Below are 20,521 nucleotides of genomic sequence, written 5' to 3'. Positions count from 1 at the left end.
CTAGAAACCTGAAGTGACTATATAGCTATAAATAAAAATGATGTTAACCAATTTACCTGTCTCTAATAAAATTTTTCCCTTCCTAATACAGTTAAGAATTTGGATAAACACAAAGATTTAGCAGTCTTATCCTTTATTTCATCAAGCTCTGGGGTCCATTTTCCAGAAGTGTAAGCAGTTTCAATATAAAAATCATCAGGCAAATTTTTGAATTAGAGAGCCCTCTGCCTCATCTTGTCTGGTGAAGAAACATCACTGAAAGAAGCTAATGTAAGAATACTTTAAGAAACTGTTATTTTTACACTAAAAAGCAAAGCACCTTTTGCTATCATGTGGCAAATTGAGAGTACTTTAGAATTTCACAACACCATCACATCATTCACTATTTCAAACTACTCACATTAATAGATCAGCTTTTATGAAAGGTCATAGAGATCATGCTAAATTTCCCAATGATATTCATGGTATTCATATAAATTCTTAATCTGAGGAGCTTCATCAATGAGAAGCACTCAAGAAAGCACATTTGGAAATAACTCCAATGGCCAAGTGGCAGGCCTCTAGGAAATACTGTGGGTCACACTCAGTGTGTGTGTGACAACCTCTCATTGCATCTGTCTTTACATAACTGTGTGGCATGATAATACTTCTAAGAAAGAAACTAGTTAGATACAAAACACACCTAAAACATTCAGGCTGTCAAGGTTTTCATCAACTTACATGACTTCAGTACAAATATGTTGTGAATTATACACATACTTTTTCTAATATTACAAACTCATGGCATTTGAGAAGAGGTACTAACTAGTTTATACCCAGATTCTCTCTTCTGAATCTATGTTGTGCATTTCTGTAATCAACCCAGAATGACCCAGTTGAGTTCAAAAAGCAATCAACAACTTTTGTGATCAAGAGAAAGAGCAGAGAAAACCATCGCCACAACAAAAGTGGAGAAACACGAGCTTTTTACCTTGTTACTCCCACCATTCTTCCAGGCATCATCCTCACCAAGCTTTCTCTGACAGCAAAAAAGGCTGCATGTGGTCCGCCATAGCCCAGTGGCACCCCAAATCTCTGTGCACTGCCCAGGGCGATGTCTACCCCAAATTCTCCAGGAGGCCTCAGGATACACAGAGCTAAAAGGTCAGTAGCGCAACAAGCCAAGCTCTAGAAAGGAAACAAGAGAAAATGGACAAGGTTGTTGCTTTCCCTGAGAGTAGTGGGAGAGTAGCGAATTATCTCTATTACAGGCAGGCTGGCGGAGTTGGTTCATATCATGTGAACTTCATTTACTCATTCATTCATTTAAAATATTTACTGAGTGCCTACCATATGCCAGGACTCGATTAACAAAACTAACTTGAAGAAGGAAGATAGGAGAAAGTTTTACCATTGCAGGTGATAAAGCTATGGAAATTAAGACACACCAAAAACAATAAGAATAATTCAAAGCAGAGACGTGCCCCCACAAGGAGAGGTTTGCCTACCCCCATCTGATGGGCTCTCTCTACGAGTTCGTTAAAGTCCTCCACCTTCCCCTCAGTGTCTGGGTATTGGAACAGCACTCCACTGACATCTTTTCCACTGAAGTCCATTTCATGGGGTAACTTCAGCTCAATGTGAACTCCAGCATATCTGGAAAGAGAGAAGACAAAGAACAATCATATTTTTGGTTTCCAAGGGAAAAATCAAATTACCTACAGTTTCTTTTCCATGATACAGCATTCATATTCTGTGTCCTTCCTCAATGTCTCCCCACCACCCCATCCCAACACACACACACCCATTCCATCTCTGGCCCCTCAGTGGTAACAGTGCTTCACATCAACTCAGTGCATTCAACGGCTCAGCTTCTGTTTTTCTCTTCCACCCTTACCACTCACTCCCCCTTTCCTGTCTGAACCAGCTCCTGAGAGAAAACCAAAAACATGGGTTCCTAGGACTAAAGAACCAATATCTGTACCAACCGAGGCATCGCTACTTTCACACTGGATCAGTCTTAGGTGAATGGAAAACCACCAGTAAGATAGGGAAGAGACCTCCCTTAGGTACCTTAAACCATCTATTGATAAGTCCAACATCTGTGAGAAACCCCATCTGAAGGGATGGAGGTATGGGTGGAAGATTACCCAGCTTTTACAAGGAGCAAGGAAATAAACACACCCACAAGTGGTAGTTGTGCTGTTTGTTTTATCTAAATTAAAGCACTAAACAAATAAATACAATATACTTTCATCTGCATATAACTATGTTTGCAGACTATAACTATGTTTGCAGGTAAACACACACAACATCTCCAGTTGTTCCATTTTTTGAGAGTTACACTTTTTCCCTCTGCTTTTCAAAGTTTCTGCAAAACCGTTAAAATTTTTAATATTTAAAATTTTCTTCTTACAAAAAAAGAATACAAAAAAAATTATTATAACTTAATATAAAGCAAAGGCAACTAAAGCCACTGTGTATTTTCCCCTCACCTCTGACATATTTTACTTACCAGCAAAATCCTGGGGAGAAAGTGGGACGGAAAGTAAAACCCAACAACCCCAGTTTAAACCAGGTTCACTTCCAATCAGTTTGGAAGTGAGAAAATCAGCCGAGATGAGCATATTATTTCTGAGTTCAAATTATGAATAAAATTAATTACTTGGCTCGAGTCTGGATGACAGCTATTGTCTGTGGGTGGCAACGGGGGTCAACAAAAAATTTCTTCCTCTTGTTGTGTCTGTTGAAAAGGAAAATCACATTCAAACATGAACATTAAAGAAATCAGAGTAACTTCTAAGAATGCAAACCAAAACTTGCACTTAGAGAAAGTCTGTGCATAGTACTGTGGAAAGAAAAAAAAGGTTCTCTAGGAAGTAACCTCACAGGGTAATCTGATCATAAATTCTTAACTGGGAGGGTCATGGTGGGTAGTCTAGCACAGGCATATAACTTCTTCAGTGAAAGGTTTATCTTTGCCTTAAGATAAACCCATTGTTTCCTTGCATCTAAGTGAACACATCTTTGAAATAAGCCCTAACCACAAGAAAGCACATATCTTGTTAACTACACTGCAATCCAGTCCTCACCTTGCTTTTTCCCACCCTTGTGTAATCTTCCTTACTGTCCCTCCTTAATTTCAAATAGATAAAAGAAGCTGCAAACGTGTTATTCTCTGGAGCATTTGAGATCTTGTTCCCCAGCATGTCATTCATTTGGCTCAAACAAACTCTTATAAAAATTCTCATGGGGGCCAGCCGGGTGGCTCAGTTGGTTAAGTGCAAACTCTGAGCAACAGGGTCGCTGGTTCGGTTCCCACATGGGCCAGTGAGCTGTGCCCGAGCTGAGCTGCCGCTGAGCTGCCAACAGGTGGCAGGATGGCTCAGCTGGTGAGAGCTCGTGCTCCTAACAAGGTTGCCTGTTCCAGATGGTGGGCTACGCCCACCCACAACTAAAGACTGAACTTGGCACCTTGAGCTGAGCTGCTGCCCAGGTAGCTCAGAGGATAGACAATGTGCTCTTAACACATTCAGGACGGGGCATTTAAATGTACAGACGCAAATCTGCATCACAGGTCCACAATGTGTTAACAACAAGGCTCCAGGTTCAACTCCCACATGGGATAGTGGCTACGCCCACCCACAACTAATTGAACACAGCATCTTGAGCTGAGAGACGCAACTGGACTTGGAGCTGAGCTAGCTGTGCCCTCCACAATTAAGACTGAAGGACAACTTGGCTGTTCCCCTTCCCCAATTCCCCAACACTGTTCTCCTCCCCATATGCCCCAATAAAATCTTAACAACAAAAAAAAAATTTTCTACAGGTTTGGACATTCCTTATGTCGACAATATAAAAAAATACTGAGTCCTTAATGACTAATAATGACCTTTACTGACTAGATTTCCACTGAAATACAATTCCCATTCTGACGCTATTTAGCAAAATCAGTGGTAGTAAATGGGAAAATAGCAAGAACATGGATGAGGAAGAGCTAAGATGAAAATGAGTGAAAAGCTCAGAATAATAACAATAAGTGGGTGAGCAGCATTCCTTTGTAACTGTCTATCCATGACAGGAGAAAGAGCCTAAACCCACCCTCCAGGGCTGCTGGAAAGCAGAAGGGCCTGTGGCTGGAACTTAGAGGCCACCACAGCTGCTGAGCGAATTTTGGGCTCACCGCCCCTCAAATCTGTGGAAGCCAAGAAAGAGTCTTACATGGGCGTTCAAGGCTAGAGGCACAAAACCTTAGACAGATACACTATGAATGTGGGCAGATTTCCCAACCAGATGACCATCTACATGAGAATTCTACCAGCAAGGTAAGTTTAATTGTACTCAAAAGCAAAGAAGGAAGGAAGGTCAGGAACTGGAGAACAATTGTTAACTATACACCATGACCCAGCTATTCGAATTCTAGAAATGCATCCTCAGGAAATACCAGAACTTCTGACAAAGCAGGAAAAAGACTGCCCCTTACCCAGATGGAATCTCAGGCTGGGCCTCTCACCTGTGGCAGAGCTGCATTGCCTCTGCAGCCGCGGTCGCCTCATCCAGCAGGGACGCGTTGGCCATGTCCATGCCCGTGATGTCACACACCATGGTCTGGTAATTCAGTAAGCTCTCCAGTCTCCCCTGGGACACCTCTGGCTGGTACGGAGTATACTGGGTGATCCTATGAGGGACACAAAAGGCCGTGTCCAAACTTCGGCCCCACTATTCAGAAAAGTTCACAAAATGTCTTCATTTTAGAATCAGTTCCTGAAATAAAGTATGCCTCTCTTGAGAATTATATATCAGTAAGCTTCCCTTGTGGCCTTTGGAAGGAAGCTCAGAATTAAATCATAGTAACGATATTATTCTTTGGGGATGATCAGTACTTACTTTTCTATCCCATTATTTTTTAATTTTACATTTCTATTTTAATAATCTTATTATATGTATATGCTTTATTGTAAGCTGGCTTTTAAAATCCACTTGAGCCTACCTATGACAACATAAACAGAAATTTCACTTCCTATTATCTTTCTTTTGGCTAAAACATTCACCCCATTCACAGTTCACAATAGGAAAATAGCCAAGAATCTAATATCTAATACTCAAAATTTGTTTTTCAGGGGGAAGCATCTTTCTTTTATACTAACCAGAAGTTCTGTGTGCTCCTAAGAAACTAATAGAGGTCTATTTAAGAATTCTCACTATCCAGTTATTAAGAGTCTATATAAGTTATCTCCATAACTATCAAAATTCAAGGATAAAAATGGTTAGAAGGCAGCATACACATGAATTCTAATCTTATATCCTCCAGTTGTTAACCAAAAATGTGTCTTTAGGTATGTGAGGTTAACTCACTCAGTGTTTTCATCCTTTTTTTCATTCCTTCATTCATTCCCTCATCCTACAAATATTTACCACATGCTTACTCAGTGCCAAGAACTATAATAGGTTCTGGTGACGCATCCTAAGCATGATGGATAATAGTCCCTGATCTCAAGGAGAATCTACAGCTAAGATGATGAACAACAGCTCGACCTAGAGCTGGGCTGCTATGAGTCGCCGGCGACAGCGTAGGCTGCAGTGGGACTGCCGTGTGCTACATGAGTGGCTGGCAGCCAGCGTGAACAGCCGGCAGCCAGCAACAGCTGCCGTGAGCCGCTGTGAGTGGCCAACCGATGACCAGCAACCGATTGCCTCACCCAGGAAAAGCGCAATGATCATACCAACATGGGCCAGTGAAGCGATGTCCTCCACAACTAGGCTGAAGAACAAAACAGCAATTTGTCTACCTGTCTGTTCTCCTTCCCTAATTCCCCAACGCTGTTCCCCTCCAATTCCCCAATAAAATCTTTTTCAAAAAAAAAGCAAAGAAAGAAAGAAAAATCACATCACCCATAATTCCAAAACTCTAAGATAACAGTAAACATTTAAGTGTGTTTCTTTTCAGTCTTTTTCTTTTTTGTGATGGGCAGACTCAAGTGTGCTGCCCATTTTTCTGTTGTGTTGTCTGTCCCTTTTCTTCTTGATTTGTGACTTTTCATTACACATTCTTTTTTTTTTCCTCTAGCTTTGAGTTACAATTGACAAATAAAATTGTATATATGTAAAGTGAAGTGTGGAACATGATGATTTGATACATATATTTTATAAAGTGATTACCACAATCAGGTTAATTGATTTCAGTCTCTTTTCTACATCATAATCATATTTATATTTAAAGTAAGATTACACTCTTTGTAAAGCGTTGTATCCTGGTTTTTTTTCCCACTAACATTATTCCATGGGCAGTTTCTAATAACTTTAAATATTATTCAACATAATTTTCATAGCTATATGGTATTAAATCCTTTTATTTATCATAATTTAATTAACAACTCCCCTCAAGTTGAATATTACTTTTAGTTTTCTATATTAGAAATAGCATAACAGTGAACAGCTTCATTTTAATCTTATTTCCTTTGGATAGGTTCCTTGAAGTGGAATTTTGAATCATATGCGATAATTAACGTTAAGGCTCTCAGTACATATTACCATGTTCCTCCTCACAAAGATCACACCAGCCTGTACTTCCTTAAGTAGCATAGAGCTTCACAGGTTTCCTTACAGCCTCACAACACTAAGTGTTAAGAAGCTCTGGGTTTCAACCTCAATTCTTTAACTTGCTACCTGTGAACTGGGACAAGTAACTAAAGTGATCTCTCCCATTTCTCTTGGGGATCAATGAAATTTTAACATCACCTATATCATATTTTCTTAGCACTCGAAATTAAACTATATAGCGCATTTGGAAATGATAAAATCCTGCCCAAAGGTTAGTTGTTTTAAAAAGCTGTTTTTGCCCTCTATTTTGGTCTTTAAAACTTTTTTTTTAATTTAAAGTAAACACTCATAGAATTCTCCCAAAGAATTTGCTCACTGTTCTATTCAGATATTATTATTAGATATTTCTACTTGGAAACTAAAACTGGTTTTTCCTGGATTTCATCACATCCCATGTCGGCTTCACATTTCCTGTTCTTCATCCAACTAGATCCCCAAATTAGTTCCTCTTCCTGAATATTCTTATTCCTTCGAAGGTACCACTATTCCACCAATTCTCAAGGAGAAAACTCTAGGGTTTTTTTAGCCCCAAATAATAACCTATTATCTTCCTTTTGACATCCCTTTCTTCGTTGTTGACATACTAAGCCAGAGCAGTGCTTAAAATCGGAAATGACTGATATTTGTGGTGCAAGTGTGTATATTTGACTCTCCTGCTCAAATGGGAATGGCTTCCCATTACTTGCAGGAGAAAGCGCCAAACCTCCCAGGCATAGTCCTTCAGACCTGAGATCACGTTGTTCCTTCTATCACAGCTTTTGGATTTAATTTTACCTCCCTCCCTTGCTCAGCCGTTCTCTTCTTGCTCAACCCTTTTATAAGCCCAAACTTAGGCTGATGCTCATTAGCCCTGCTAAAGGTAGAGAGCTTTAGAATTGTTTTCTTGCAAAGATGACAAATATATGATGAGCCCACTTTTACTTGTAAGCTTTTTTTTATAATCTACGGGTTTTTACACCACTAAAATAAAGCAGGCATTAATACTCTTCACAATCATCTATTAAAGGACTCAGATTGGTGAGTCTCGATCCTGGAGATATCAAATAAACCTTCACTGTAGGAGAAAAATGCTAGCACAGGGCCTGTCATCCTGCATCAAAGGGTTTAGTTGCCTGAATTAGGCAAAACATAGTAATTAAGAAAATGTGTCTGTTATCTGCAATGTCTATGTTCCAACTGACTATTTAACTCATCTGCTTTGTGTTTCTAGGTGCATTTTAATATTAGAAAACAAAAAAATATCTGCATATCCAAGAATGTATTTTGTCCCGTTTAAATAGAATGCTTGATGTATTCAACATGGCATTAACATTTTTTCCAAAATAGTGAGGATTCTCTATGATGTTGGCTGTGACTTTCTTTTGGAATTGAGAAAGAGATAGTGGAGTGTTTTGCAGTATGATAAACATTCATGAGATTCTTTCATTGATCCCAGTGCCAAAGCTACACAAAACAGAAACAGCCACAAAGAAAACATAGATTTTTTTTTTTTGCTATTCGTTACTGATGTTATCAGCATTCAAAAATTTGGAATAGAGGACCTCATAAAATAAATTCTAGACCTGATGAAAATTTTCTTGTAAGAGCCCAAATGTTTGTATTCTTTCGAGGCTATGCTGTCCATTTATTTTCACCTCACGTCACCGGACTTTGTTGGTTCCGTCTCTATGGAAACCATTCAGAAGGGCAATAATGTGAAGTCCAGCACCCTCATGTGCACAGCTCTCCCTATCACTCACTGGCCAGGTGCTGTACCACCCTCTGGTCCAGATCTGCTTTCGGAGAATGGAAAAGAACAATATTTAAAGTGAGCCCAAAAACCAGGACTGAAAAGCAAAGCACAGCATTGTCTCCCTCTCAAATTGCTGGCAGCTCCTAAAGTAAATTAACACATCAGCTCAAAGCCAGGAAGCAATACGGTGAATATTCTGTACAGCCACCACGAACGAAGGCCAACTGGCCAGCATTCAGACAGCCGTAATGCTGCAGCCCATTCATGTACTGCTGCAGCTTATTTTGTAACAGGAAAGAAAGACAGGCCATTTGTTTTTGAAAGCAAACTTGGAGTTTACCATTCAAACTTTTACCAACACCACAGTGGAAAGGAGCCCTTAGCAATGCAGATAAAATCACACACATACCAAAAGCAGAAAAACTAGCTCTTTGATGGTTTTTCCCTCTTTGATAATGAAATGGAGCATGTTGTAAGGGATGGTAAGGCAGAAGTGATTATGCCAACAGATCTGGCTCCTGTAGCGATGGAACGCTAATAACTACATCCAGGACAAAGCACACTCACCAAGCAGGAACATTTTTGCACTTATACAAAAGCGAATGAAAGATGCAAAGGTGCTGTGCTCCCCACCTAGCCGAGCCTATGCCATAAGTTAAACAAACACTTTGGTCCTCAGAGTGACAGGTCTGGACTTGAGGCAGCAGATGAAGACTGGCTGTGCTGATGGCCAGATACACATTCACTCACTTACAGACTCAAACACACAGAGACCAGTTATGTTTGTGGGAGGTAAGGGGAAAGAGTGTAAGTTTATATGTCATAAGTAGTTGCCATAGCATGCCTATTGCTAGTACTAGGAACACTTTGTACGGGGTTTACAATTAAGGAGTGTGTCAAGTTTAGTTTTCAAAATGTCAAAATTGTCCAAGTTTTTATTCTTAGATGTGTCTACATCTCTTAGATGGGTCTACATCCACAATTTAGAGCTCTAAAATGTTTTGTGGGAATAAAAGTGGGAAGAAGCTTCTAGTCTCTCTACATTTGAACAAGAAAATTTCCCAAGCCAGAGAAAGCCAGGGAGCTTCCTGGAGGTTAGAGACAGCATGGGAGTGTAGGTGTCATTGGATAAGTTATGAGGCTCCAAGGGCAGGGGGCATGGGGCATGGGAAGATGGGGAGAATCATGTGAGTCAAATCACGGTACTCCAGTTTCTAATCAAGTAATATATTACCATCCTGAGTTCTCCAGCAAGTTCCGTAAAATCGTCTGAGGCACTGAGCAGTTATAGTAGCCCATGCCAATATACGATCTCCAGATCTGGTTTTTGCTGCAAATGGCACGTAGAGTTGCAAGGATTTCATTTTCACCTGATTGTAGGAAAGAAAGAAAGGTTACAGAGAGAAAACGTCTCAAAAGAAAGCTCAAATTATACTTTGAAATCCTCTTTTTGTTCAAATATTTATATGAAGAGAACAGCTATCTAGAAAACTGTAAGAATCATCCCCCGCAACACTAAATGTTGTATGTAGAAATCTGAAAAAGTCCTAAAAGAGCATTCAATTATTCCTCATATTTGGTTTCTCTTAATTTTTTTGGGCTCTTTTTTTTTACTTTGTCAGAAACGCCCAATTTTAACACTTGCCTCATTCCAGGTTTCTTCTGTCCCCTTTACATTTCTTTTGTATTTACACCAAATAAAAGCTCTTTCTCTTAGTAAAATATTGTTTTCCCTTTCAAATTGCCTTACACCAACAGTTTATCAAGTCTTAAATAACACATGACCTATATTTTTCTCTAAAATTGCTCTGCTACTTCTAACACTTTATCCTGTGTGTCGTTGAAAAAGCTACTTATTAAAAGCCCCTCGTTAGAAAAAAATAAATAAATAAGCCCTTTACCCAACAATGTAAAATGTCAGTTTTACTAAAAGACCCACATACAGTTTTAACCAGCATTCCCATGAGGGCACTTAGGTAATTAGGTAGGAATTATAGAAGCTCTTGGATACAGGTGACACCCTATTTGGGCTCATTTGTATAATAACAACAAAACAGTAACAGCATCTGACATTTCTGAGTGTTTAGTTTTGCCAGGAATTATACCAAATGCTTTTCATGCAGCGTAGAAAACTGAGGCTTGAAGAGGCTCACTCGCCTAAGGCTCCACTGCTTTATATGAAAGAGTTATAACTCAGTTTAACTTCAGATTCCATACTGTACCCACTGAACCAAGTTCAGACCTGCTACATGTATAGCGGTTATATTGAAATACTTGCTCAATACAAGTGGCCTTAGGTGGTTCTTTCTCTGCTCCTCTGCGTATAGATAGACCATGCTACTAAAATTTAACTGAGATTTAACAACTTGGGCAAATGTCTGGCTCCTTTAAGATCTTCTTAGAGACTCGGTCACTTAAATCTTGGACTTGAGTGACTTTATTATTACTAGGTCAGAGAAAAATCTAGGTATCGCAATTTCTAAGATGGCAAACTGGCTAGGAAGATGCTTCACATTGTTTTAACCCTACTGAACTCTATGTGAATATTATTCTCATTAATCCTTCTTTATCCTCAGTGAAAACACTTTTACCCTCCACCCCACCCTCCCACTTCATATGCTTTCACAGGAAATAAATTCACAAGGTGTGCCATTTTGCCAGACCGGGTTAAGCAAAAAAGACAGTTTTGTAAGTATCAGTTTCATGGGTAAATATAATTCAACTGCATTATGATAATCTTGCCTCTTTCCACTGAAATTTTAGAAAACAAAAGTGAAAGTATAATAAACCAGTATCTGAGGAGAAATGCAAGTACAGCATCCTTAGGGATAATCATGCAAGACATCCAATTGCTTCCCAAAATCATCTCAGGGAAGAGTGATTGAGAAGCCCAGTAGGAGGGGCGATTAATTAGTGGTTCCTGGCAGGCCTATGATTCAGCAAGGCCAGCTTCAATTAAGGTCCTGTGCAAGAGGGACAGGTCCCTGTTTCATATTATGTTGTGAGGCCAAAAGGTCCAGCTCTCAAAAGAGAACAGTCTGAAAGGCTTTGTCAAATTGGGAGTTTAACCGTTGGGAGTCATAGAGTATAAAATACTTAGTGTTTTTTTTCCCTACATTATAGAAAAATAATTCTATTGGTAGTGTGGAAACATCAGAGGGGAGACCCTGAAAACAGGGAAATATGGTAAAGAGACCATTACAGTAGTCCAGGATGGAGATGAGCAAAGGAGTGTTGTGAGCTGAACTATATCCTCAAAAAATATATATTGAAGCCCTAACCTCAGGTACCTGTGAATACGACTTATTTGGAAATGGGGTTTTTGCTGATGTAATTAAGATGAAGTCATGCTGTGTGAGGGTCGGCCCCAATTCAGTGACCAGCGTCCTTGTAAGAAAAGGGACATTTGGACACAGAGCGCACATACAAGGAGAGCACCATATGATGACAGAAGCACGACAAAATCAACAAGCCTTGCTTCTCAAGCTTGACTTTTTCGTGTCGTGATTTTTAGTGATTAAAAGGTTTTCATTTCTGTTATGAAATAAATAAGTCACAGGCATGTAATCTACAGCATAGAGAAAATAGCCAATAATACTGTAATAACTTTGTAAGGTGACAAATGGTTACTAGACTTATTGTGGTGATCACTTTGTGAGGTATACAAGTGTTGAGTCGCTATGTTGTACACCTGAAACTAATATAATAATACATGTCAATTATATTTGAATTAAAAATAAATTTCAAAAACAGTTTTTCATTTTTTCCCCTTAAAAAGTTGGACTGTGACAAGTAAGTTAATGGGAATTGCAGAAAGAGGAGCTCCAGAGGCACAAGGAGATGGCGGCAGTGAACCCCCAGTACCGCCCCATTGCTCCTAAGATCTTTCCCCTGGACCCCTTTCAGCTAGAAACATCTATGTCTGGATTGATCATTTTTATGCTTCTGGGTATTATCTATCATTAATTATTATGCTCTTCATTTATGCCAATTGGCCTTTAAAAAATTTCCGGTGTTTCATTCAAGTGCACAAAGCAAGTGGCTGTTATGAGGGGAATGCTGATATGTATCTGGAGACCCTAAACTCTCAACTTTAGAATAATGGAAGGAGCTGATTTTCTCTCTCGCAAAAACCCATTTCTATCATACCTCCCAGCAGGACTGTCCAGGAAGGAGCCCAGTAAGAGAGCCTCAACTACAGCCCAGTTCCCTTCTTCCTTCCTTCAGAAGCCTCCTGCCACCCAGTTCCTGGTCCTGTTCGGCCCATATGCCTTCAACAGTGAGGAAGAGAAGACGCCAACTCAGGCCAGCCAGGGACCCACTGACCCTCCACATCAGTACAGGGTCTCCAGATACATACCAGCATCCCTCACAGCTGCCACAATGTCTTACGCACTTGAATGAAACACTTGAAAAAATTTAAAGGCCAATTAACATAAACAAAGAGCAAAATAGTTAAGTATGGATAAGACCCAGAAGCATAAAAATGGTCAAACTTGAGACACAGATACTTCTAATCCTACAACACATATACTCTATAGTCCCTACAGGACCAAACTTCCCAAGCACCTGACTGGCCCTCATCTTAGCCTGGTCTTTACAACCAATTTTACCTTCTGCTGGAAACAAATTGAGTTAATAGAGTGAGCAATCCTCTGTACACCAAGCTAATGGATGCTCCTGAGCCATCAAGAGTAGGATGGGTACGTGGTCATGCTTCTGAAAGTGAGAATGGTGTGAGAAACCTTTCCCATTCACTCGTCCATTGCTTATTATGACCAAACTTCCCAGCCAGAAGCCAAGACAGTCTGTGACTTGAAGAACAGAGTTAAGCTAATTCTTACTGTGATAAAATCAAGACCTCTGGCCTTACCAAACATATATTATAAAAAACATTTCCCAAACACACAGCTTACTGAGTGTCTGAATTGTTTGAAGTGTTTGTTCACTGGACACCATTTTTCATCCCCACTTAATGAAATCTCACTTTTGGCCCAATCGGCAGAAGAGCCAACCCAGTGTATTTAGGAGCCCAGAGTTTGAGTTACTACGTTAAATGATGCCAAGATCCAATGGACATGGAGAAAGGGCGAAAAGAGGGAAAAGACCACAATCAAAGATCTACCTGCTGAATCTACCTGAAATGGAACATAACAGAATCAGTCTCTAAGAGCAAATTTTGGGGGCATGATTGGTCTAAATAGAAGCACAAAGGGCCGGCCGAGTGGCTCAGTTGGTTAAGAGCTGGCTCAAGAGTGCAAGCTCTGAGCAATAGTGGTTGGAGTCCTGGCCCGAGCTGAGCTGCCGCTGAGCTGCCAACAGGTGGCAGGATGGCTCAGCTGAAAAAAAAAGAAGCACAAATCCTAGCCATGCAACGTTCACCACTGCACACCACAATACATTTAGGTCCTCCCACCCTTGGAAAAGGACTCCTTGCTAGAGAAAATAGTGTGGGATCCTGTATGTAGTGTGGGAAAAAGTGACAGCCTTTTCCCCCCTATCTAGTAAGAGAGGTATTTTAAAAAGGCAATTAATTGTGCCATCCAAACACTAGGCAGTGCGTCCCCAAGAAAAGCTGTGTGGAAAAGGGGGAGAAAGGAAAAAGTTCAGATTTCCCCCAGAGCAAACCCCACAACAGTGCACATTCCTCACACTTGTCCTTCCAATTGGACAAAAACAGCTTCCTCCTGAAAACGTGCCCAACTCCAGTACCTCTCTTCCTGAGAACAATGAAACTACCCAGGGGAAAAATGAGACAGAATGACAGAGTGTCCATTAAAACACACTTGGGAGACAACCTGTCATTCTCCAGATGCCTGCCTGGCAAGCCTGGCAGGGCAGCCAGACCCTGTGCATTATTGTGCACTCCCAGCCACAAAAATCTTCAAGCTATCCTTCAGGAATCTCAGCAGGAATTTCTTTTCTGTTGTACAAAAATGCCTGCTTCTGACCTTAGTTATTCTTTTTTTTTTTTTGACCTTATTTATTCTTCTGCCTCGAGCATTGCATAATGCCCTAGTCCTAATGTACCAAGAACAGAGTTCAGTGGCCTTGGCACCACTCCATAAGAATCCACAGGTGGATCTCACACTGTTCTTGCTTCTCAGAATTCAGGATAAATGCTTTCTCCTTATGTAATCCCACATAAGAGCCTTTGCAACAGCGGCTCCCTTGTCATTTGCACCTAAAATATCAAGAACATTATACCAACTACTACACCAAATAAATCCTTTCTAAAAGGAATAAGCTGATTTAGTTGTTAAAATTCTCAATGCACTGCTGAGCCTAGGTTTTAATTCCCTACATACATAAATTTTGACAAGAACTGGAAAATTGTCATTAAAATGGACAGGCAGGCTGTATGGGTCAAGATACCTGCTATACCTACCTAAACACACACACAAACATACACATTGTTCCCTACCCTTAACCCACTCCCCAAAACACACAACCCTATGATTTTTTTTTTTTACTCAATTATAGGAAAAAAGGTAGTCATGCTTTGCTTTTGTTTTTTGTCAATCTAAAAAACTTATGCCTCATTTTCACAGCGAATATATGTTATTCTGCCATTTATACTTTTAAAAAGAATATATATGCATATGCTGTATATTAACAGAATATCTCTGGGATGATTATCAAGAGATTGATAAGTGGGAAGGAGTCTTGCTTTTTCCCCTGTATATCTTTTTGTGTTTTTGAATTTTGGATAGTGTGCCTATGCTACTTATTCAAAATTTTAAATTAAATTAAAAGGTTACACCCAGAACAAACTCCTCCTTGGAAATATATGGGTACAGACACCTGTCAGTCCCCACAGTGGCTGTCTGTCCAAACAGCATTTTCTGGGCAGCCCAGCAGCACCCAGCACAGAACAGCCACTCAGCCAGCATCAGGGCCTTCCTCCCACTCCCTGCCCTCTGTGTGCTTGGAAAGATTCTTGGAAAAGGTCTCCAAGGAAGTCATCAGGACTGAAAACCAGCACACTCATATTTGAGTTTTCCCAGAAAGGCCTTTTTCTGCCAAAGGCTTAAGGGGAAAGCTGGGGCCAGAATGTGAGAGCAGAGCCTATGTTGCCACACTTCTCTTGCTAACATGTAGATCCATGGCTTCAAAGCTGCTCAGGAAAACATGGGGTGGGGTTGAGGGTCTCAATCAAAATAAACAGACCATGAATGATAGCATGTATCAGGATTTTCTGATAAATGGAAACCAGAATTTGCATACAAATTCCTCCCTAATATGTAGCCTTTCTGTAACGTCACCTGATCACGTGCAGCACCCACCTGGCTCCCCCATAACAGCCTGACTGAAACTTACACAGAGCATAAACTCTACTCCCTCATGTTTTCTCCCCCGATAGAAGGTTTCCCAACCAAAATCTGTGAATCACAGAATCTGTTCACTCCAGGAAGGCAAACCGATCCATAAGCTCTGGGCGGTATGGAACAATGACATGGAAACTCTTTGAAAGCCCTTCAAGACTGGCAGAGGGGCATTCATTCCATGTGACAAGATGTGGCTGGGACAGTTCCACACATGCCTGACCTGGGGCTCTGACCCACCTCGCCCTAATCCTGACAGGCTCTTCTCCATTTTCTTGCTCGGCCAATTAACACCCCACCTCACCCAACCCCTCACGACCCTCCCGAGTTAGATGCCCTCTGACAGGCGCCTCCAGCTGAAAGGGGCTGAGCCATGTCCAAATCTGTGTTTCTGATGGCTCCTTGGCCTCTTGTCTCCTAAAGAGTATACAGTCCCTACACCTCTTCCTGCTCCCCCAAAAGATACACAGGTTCAAGATCTTTATATCAGCTGTAGAAAACAGCTCCCTACAGTGGGGCAGTGGGAACGAGAAGTGCAATGTCTGTTCTTTACTCCTTGAACTTGGGTCACACTTTCTGTGGGCGGTCTCCTCCACTGCCTCTTTTCATTCAATCTATGAACACTTTCTAAAGAAATGTACAGAGAAATATCAGAATTCATCATATTTATCCAGAACACCAGTTAACCTACGTAATCAGGTCAAATGGTCAGTTTGAAATGAGAATCAGGGTGGAAGTCCTAGAGTATTTGTTTTTCTTTTTTGCTTCCCTGTGGGTATATTGTTATGGCCAGCAGAGCAAGAACAAAAAGGAAAGGATATGTTCTAAGAGTCCAACTCAAACAATTTAACATGCTTGCAGGAAAGGGACAATTTTTTATAGATCAAAGGAATAGGCGTATGAAGAAATTTGTAGTCCATCCCAGAATCTCACCAACTAAATTATAATCTCTAGGTGAGCAGCAGCATAGCGGGTTGCTAGGCACACAGTAGGTGCTCCTAAAATATATGTGAATCAAGGTGTTGCAATGAAAATTCTCCTAAACTCCTACACACAGCTAACTCAATATTCCCAATAACTCACCCATCACAGAATCCATGACAAATCAATACACAAATTGCTCTCTCATCCCTAAAAGCATGGGCTTCAGAGAAATATTTATAAATGGAAACTTGAAGCTATTAGCAAGTTCTGTGAAATAATGCAGTGGAAACAGTAATTTCAGATTTTCCAAAATTTTGTTTTCTCGTGGCTTAATCAATTAGTACGTTGATGATATAGACATTGAGAATTCTTACTAAAATTCCCAGTTTTCTTCTTTCCTCATGCTCAGTCTCAACCTTCTTGCCTCTCACTCACATCATTAGACAGTTAGCCCCTCAACTCCTCGCACCTTGGAGTAGCTTTATGTCTTCAAGTGGATTTTCTTCCTTCTTATGCCTAACAAAGATCCAGAATATGACACTGAGGCCTACAACCCCCTGCCTGAAAACTGAGCATCCAGACTCTTGGATCACTTCATCTCAGACTGCTCTGTCTCCCTCCTTTTACATGCTCCATTTCCCAACATCCTGGCTTCCGCTTTGTTCCTCATACTCCATGCTAGGAAATTTCACTCATCCCCATGAATTCATTCAGCAGACTCACTACACCTGCAACTCGATCTCTTGTCTCTCCCTCGAGCCCTAGACTCATATTTCCAATTATTGCTTCAACTTTTTCAAATGCATGTTCCACGAGCACCTCAAACTCAATTCTGCTCAAACAAGATTCATGATCTCACCTTCCTCCAGGATGCTCTACTTCTCTCTGTTCCCTCTCTGATAACATTACCATCACCCCCAAGACACTCAGCCTACAATGTGACTGGCAGCCCCACCTGTGGCCCTCTGATCAACCACCATGTTTGGACCAAAACAATGTTTCCACAGGCTGATCCCAGCCAACGACTAAACCGAGCAGAGAACTGGTGCTGACCCATTCCTACAAGATGTGGGACTCCTCCCATGGCAACTTTGGCTCCAGAACTCCCACTCAGACTGACCAAACTTTTTTAGTTCTGTGCTGCAGTCTAAGATTCTTCCTACCCAATCCCCCTTCCATTTGTCTCCCCTTCCACCAGGGTGAGAACTGCATGCAGTCTAAAGGCTCCCCTGCCTTCTCCTGCTCCCACCACCAATAAACTTCTTGCATATCTAATGTCATCTTGATGACTGCTTCCTGCTAGACCTGAACTAATGTACATTTAACATCTCACTTCTAAACTCTCCAGCAATCTCACAGCTCATCTCCTTGCCTCTGATCTCAGAGGCACTCCTTAAAACACGTGTTTAATCATGTCACTTCCCTCTGTAAAAACTGTAAGTTCTCATTACGTAGAGGAAAACAAATCCCTTATCATGGCTCTAAGCCCTCAATACCTTGCTTTTCATGCCTCTCTGCAGCCTAGTGTTTTACGTATGTAGTCTACACACCATCCCTCAGATAACGATGTTATAGTCACACTTCCATGACTCTGCTCATGCCATACCTCATCCAAAGCATTCATCTTATTTGCAGACCTGTAGAGCTATTATCTCCCTACCAGTTGTAACTTACACTCAGGGATCATATCTTTATCATCCTTTATCTCCTAACTCTTGTACCCTCGGGTGCCTAAAACAGTATCTTATTTCTATGGGAGCTTCTCAATATATGAGGAATCAAAGCAGGTGGAGTAAGTGTAGAAATAGATTTGGTAATAGTAGCTTATAACTCAATGGTGACAAAAGTAAGTAGGCTAGGGCATTTAGTGTATGGTCAAATAGTCCTATATACCTTAATAGTCCTCAAGGGTAACATTATATTTACGATACAGTTTAATTCATTTCATTTTGATGGCAATGAATATTATTTCAAGTTAGATAAAATTCAGTATAATTTAAAATAAGTGTGTGTTTAAGTGAATGTGGTAATGAATGTGAAGTTTAAAAAAAATATTTCTGCAAAGGATTTTTAGGGCAGTGAAACTGTTCTGTATGTAACTATAAAAGTAGATATATGTCATCATATATTTGTCCAAACCAACAGAATGTACAACACCAAGAGTGAATGTAATTACATCCTAAGGTAACCTATGGACTTTGGGTGATAATTATATGTCAGTGTAGGTTCATCAATTACAACAAATGTACCACTCTGGTGGGGATGTTGATAAAGAGGTGGGCTATGCTTGTGTGGGATGAGAGGTATACGGGAATCTACCTTCCCCTCAGTTTTGTTCTAAAAAATAAATTCTATTAAAAAATATGTCTGGGGGACCGGCCGAGTGGCTCAGTTGGTTAAGAGAGCAAGCTCTGAGCAACAGGGTCACCAGTTCAATTCCCACATGGGCCATTGAGCGCGTGGCTGCTGAGTTGCCACCTGTGGCTCAGCTGGCGAGAGCACGTGCTCCTAACAACAATGGCGGCAAGCTGCCAATGGGCAGCCAGATGGCAACTGGACTTGGAGCTGAGCTAGCTGCGCCCTCCACAACTAAGATTGAAGGACAGCAACTTGGCTGTTCCCCTCCCCCAATTCCCCAACACTGTTCCGCTCCCCCAATTCCCAAATAAAATCATATATATATATATATATATATATATATATATATATATATATATATATATATATATATATATATATATATATGTCTGCAATTTTATTTACTCTTCCCTTCAACAGGTGGAAACTAATTGTCCTCCCAATGAATTTGGATTAGTCTTAGTGACTCATTCTAATGAGTAGAATATGGTGTTAAGTAATGCTATAGGAATTCCAAGACTAGACCATAAAAAAGACAACTTCTGACTGGCTTCCCCTTTATCTTCACTCTTTGGCTCTGGAAGAAATCCAGGTGTCCTGTTGTGAGGAAACTCAAGCAGCCTGTAGAGAGAGACCCATATGAGGAGGCACTGAGGCCGTCCACTAATAGCCAGCACCAACTTGCCAACAACGTGAGTGAGCCACCTTGGAAGTGGCTCCTCCAGCCCTGGTTGAGCACCCACCACACTATACCTGCACCCTCGTGAAAGGCTCCAAGCCAGAACCACCCCACTTAGCTGCTCCTGGATTCCTGGCCCACAGAAACTGTGCGGATAATCAATGTTCATTGCTGTTTTAAGCCACTGAGTTTTGCAGTAATTTCTTATACAGCAGGAGATAATGGATACACTGTCCTCCCCCCCCCAAAAAAAAAGTCAATTTCAAAAATATTGCTAAAGAAGTAATTTCATTTACATAAAATATCTTTGATAATGCTGGATGAATTCCATGATCCTTTAACAAGATGAAGATAAGAGGAAAAAGCTGTTTTACCTTTTATGTTCTTTGTCCCAATCACATGACCTATTTGGTTCCTCATCACCATGTTGGTATGTTTGTATCCTTTTCACATCAAAAAATAAGAAAGCCCTGTGAAAGGATTTCAATCTAAAATGGAACTGGAAGATATGAAATGGAGAATCTCACGCATGCTCCCTCAGAAGCACAGAACTTAAACACTGAGATTGGTTTACCATCAGTACCTGCCCCACAAAAGATACTTACTTTCCGACCAAAGAACATCCACCAAGAATCCTTCCCAATCCTAAAGCCAATGAACGTAATGCTTGGACTCTGGCTGGACTTCCCCTCTGCGCTCCTTGTTCATATACAGCCTGCCCAAACCCTCCACAGATTGGACTTGCGTGGCTAGATACAGCATGCTTCCCAAATGGCAGTTCTGCTGTTCCCAAATAAACTCAAGTTTCTGGTAATCTGAGCTTACCTCAGTTTATCTCCTTACTTAGGATGAAGGTCCAAAACACTTTAATGCTAAAATGATACTTTGTGAAAACTGAGATTTCTAGTTCAGGGTTCTAAATTT

The 20,521-nt window shown here is 40.7% G+C and overlaps 1 protein-coding gene across 1 annotated transcript in view; it reads right to left on the bottom strand.

Moving 5' to 3' along the window:
• GLDC (glycine decarboxylase) overlaps window positions 1-20,521 on the bottom strand; it is a 74,270-nt gene that overhangs the window by 47,207 nt on the left and 6,542 nt on the right. The window contains exons 3-7 of the mRNA XM_019664748.1: window positions 9,546-9,681; window positions 4,493-4,657; window positions 2,645-2,722; window positions 1,488-1,635; window positions 971-1,167 (exon numbers count right to left, since the gene is read on the bottom strand). Coding sequence (XP_019520293.1) covers window positions 971-1,167; window positions 1,488-1,635; window positions 2,645-2,722; window positions 4,493-4,657; window positions 9,546-9,681 — 724 coding nt within the window. The remainder of the gene's footprint in view (window positions 1-970; window positions 1,168-1,487; window positions 1,636-2,644; window positions 2,723-4,492; window positions 4,658-9,545; window positions 9,682-20,521) is intronic.

Source organism: Hipposideros armiger, unplaced genomic scaffold (genome assembly GCF_001890085.2).
Source record: "Hipposideros armiger isolate ML-2016 unplaced genomic scaffold, ASM189008v1 scaffold_429, whole genome shotgun sequence".
Classification (NCBI taxonomy): Eukaryota; Metazoa; Chordata; class Mammalia; order Chiroptera; family Hipposideridae; genus Hipposideros; species Hipposideros armiger.
The sequence above is the reverse complement of the archived record's forward strand: the minus strand, read 5'-3'. Positions and strand labels throughout refer to the sequence as shown.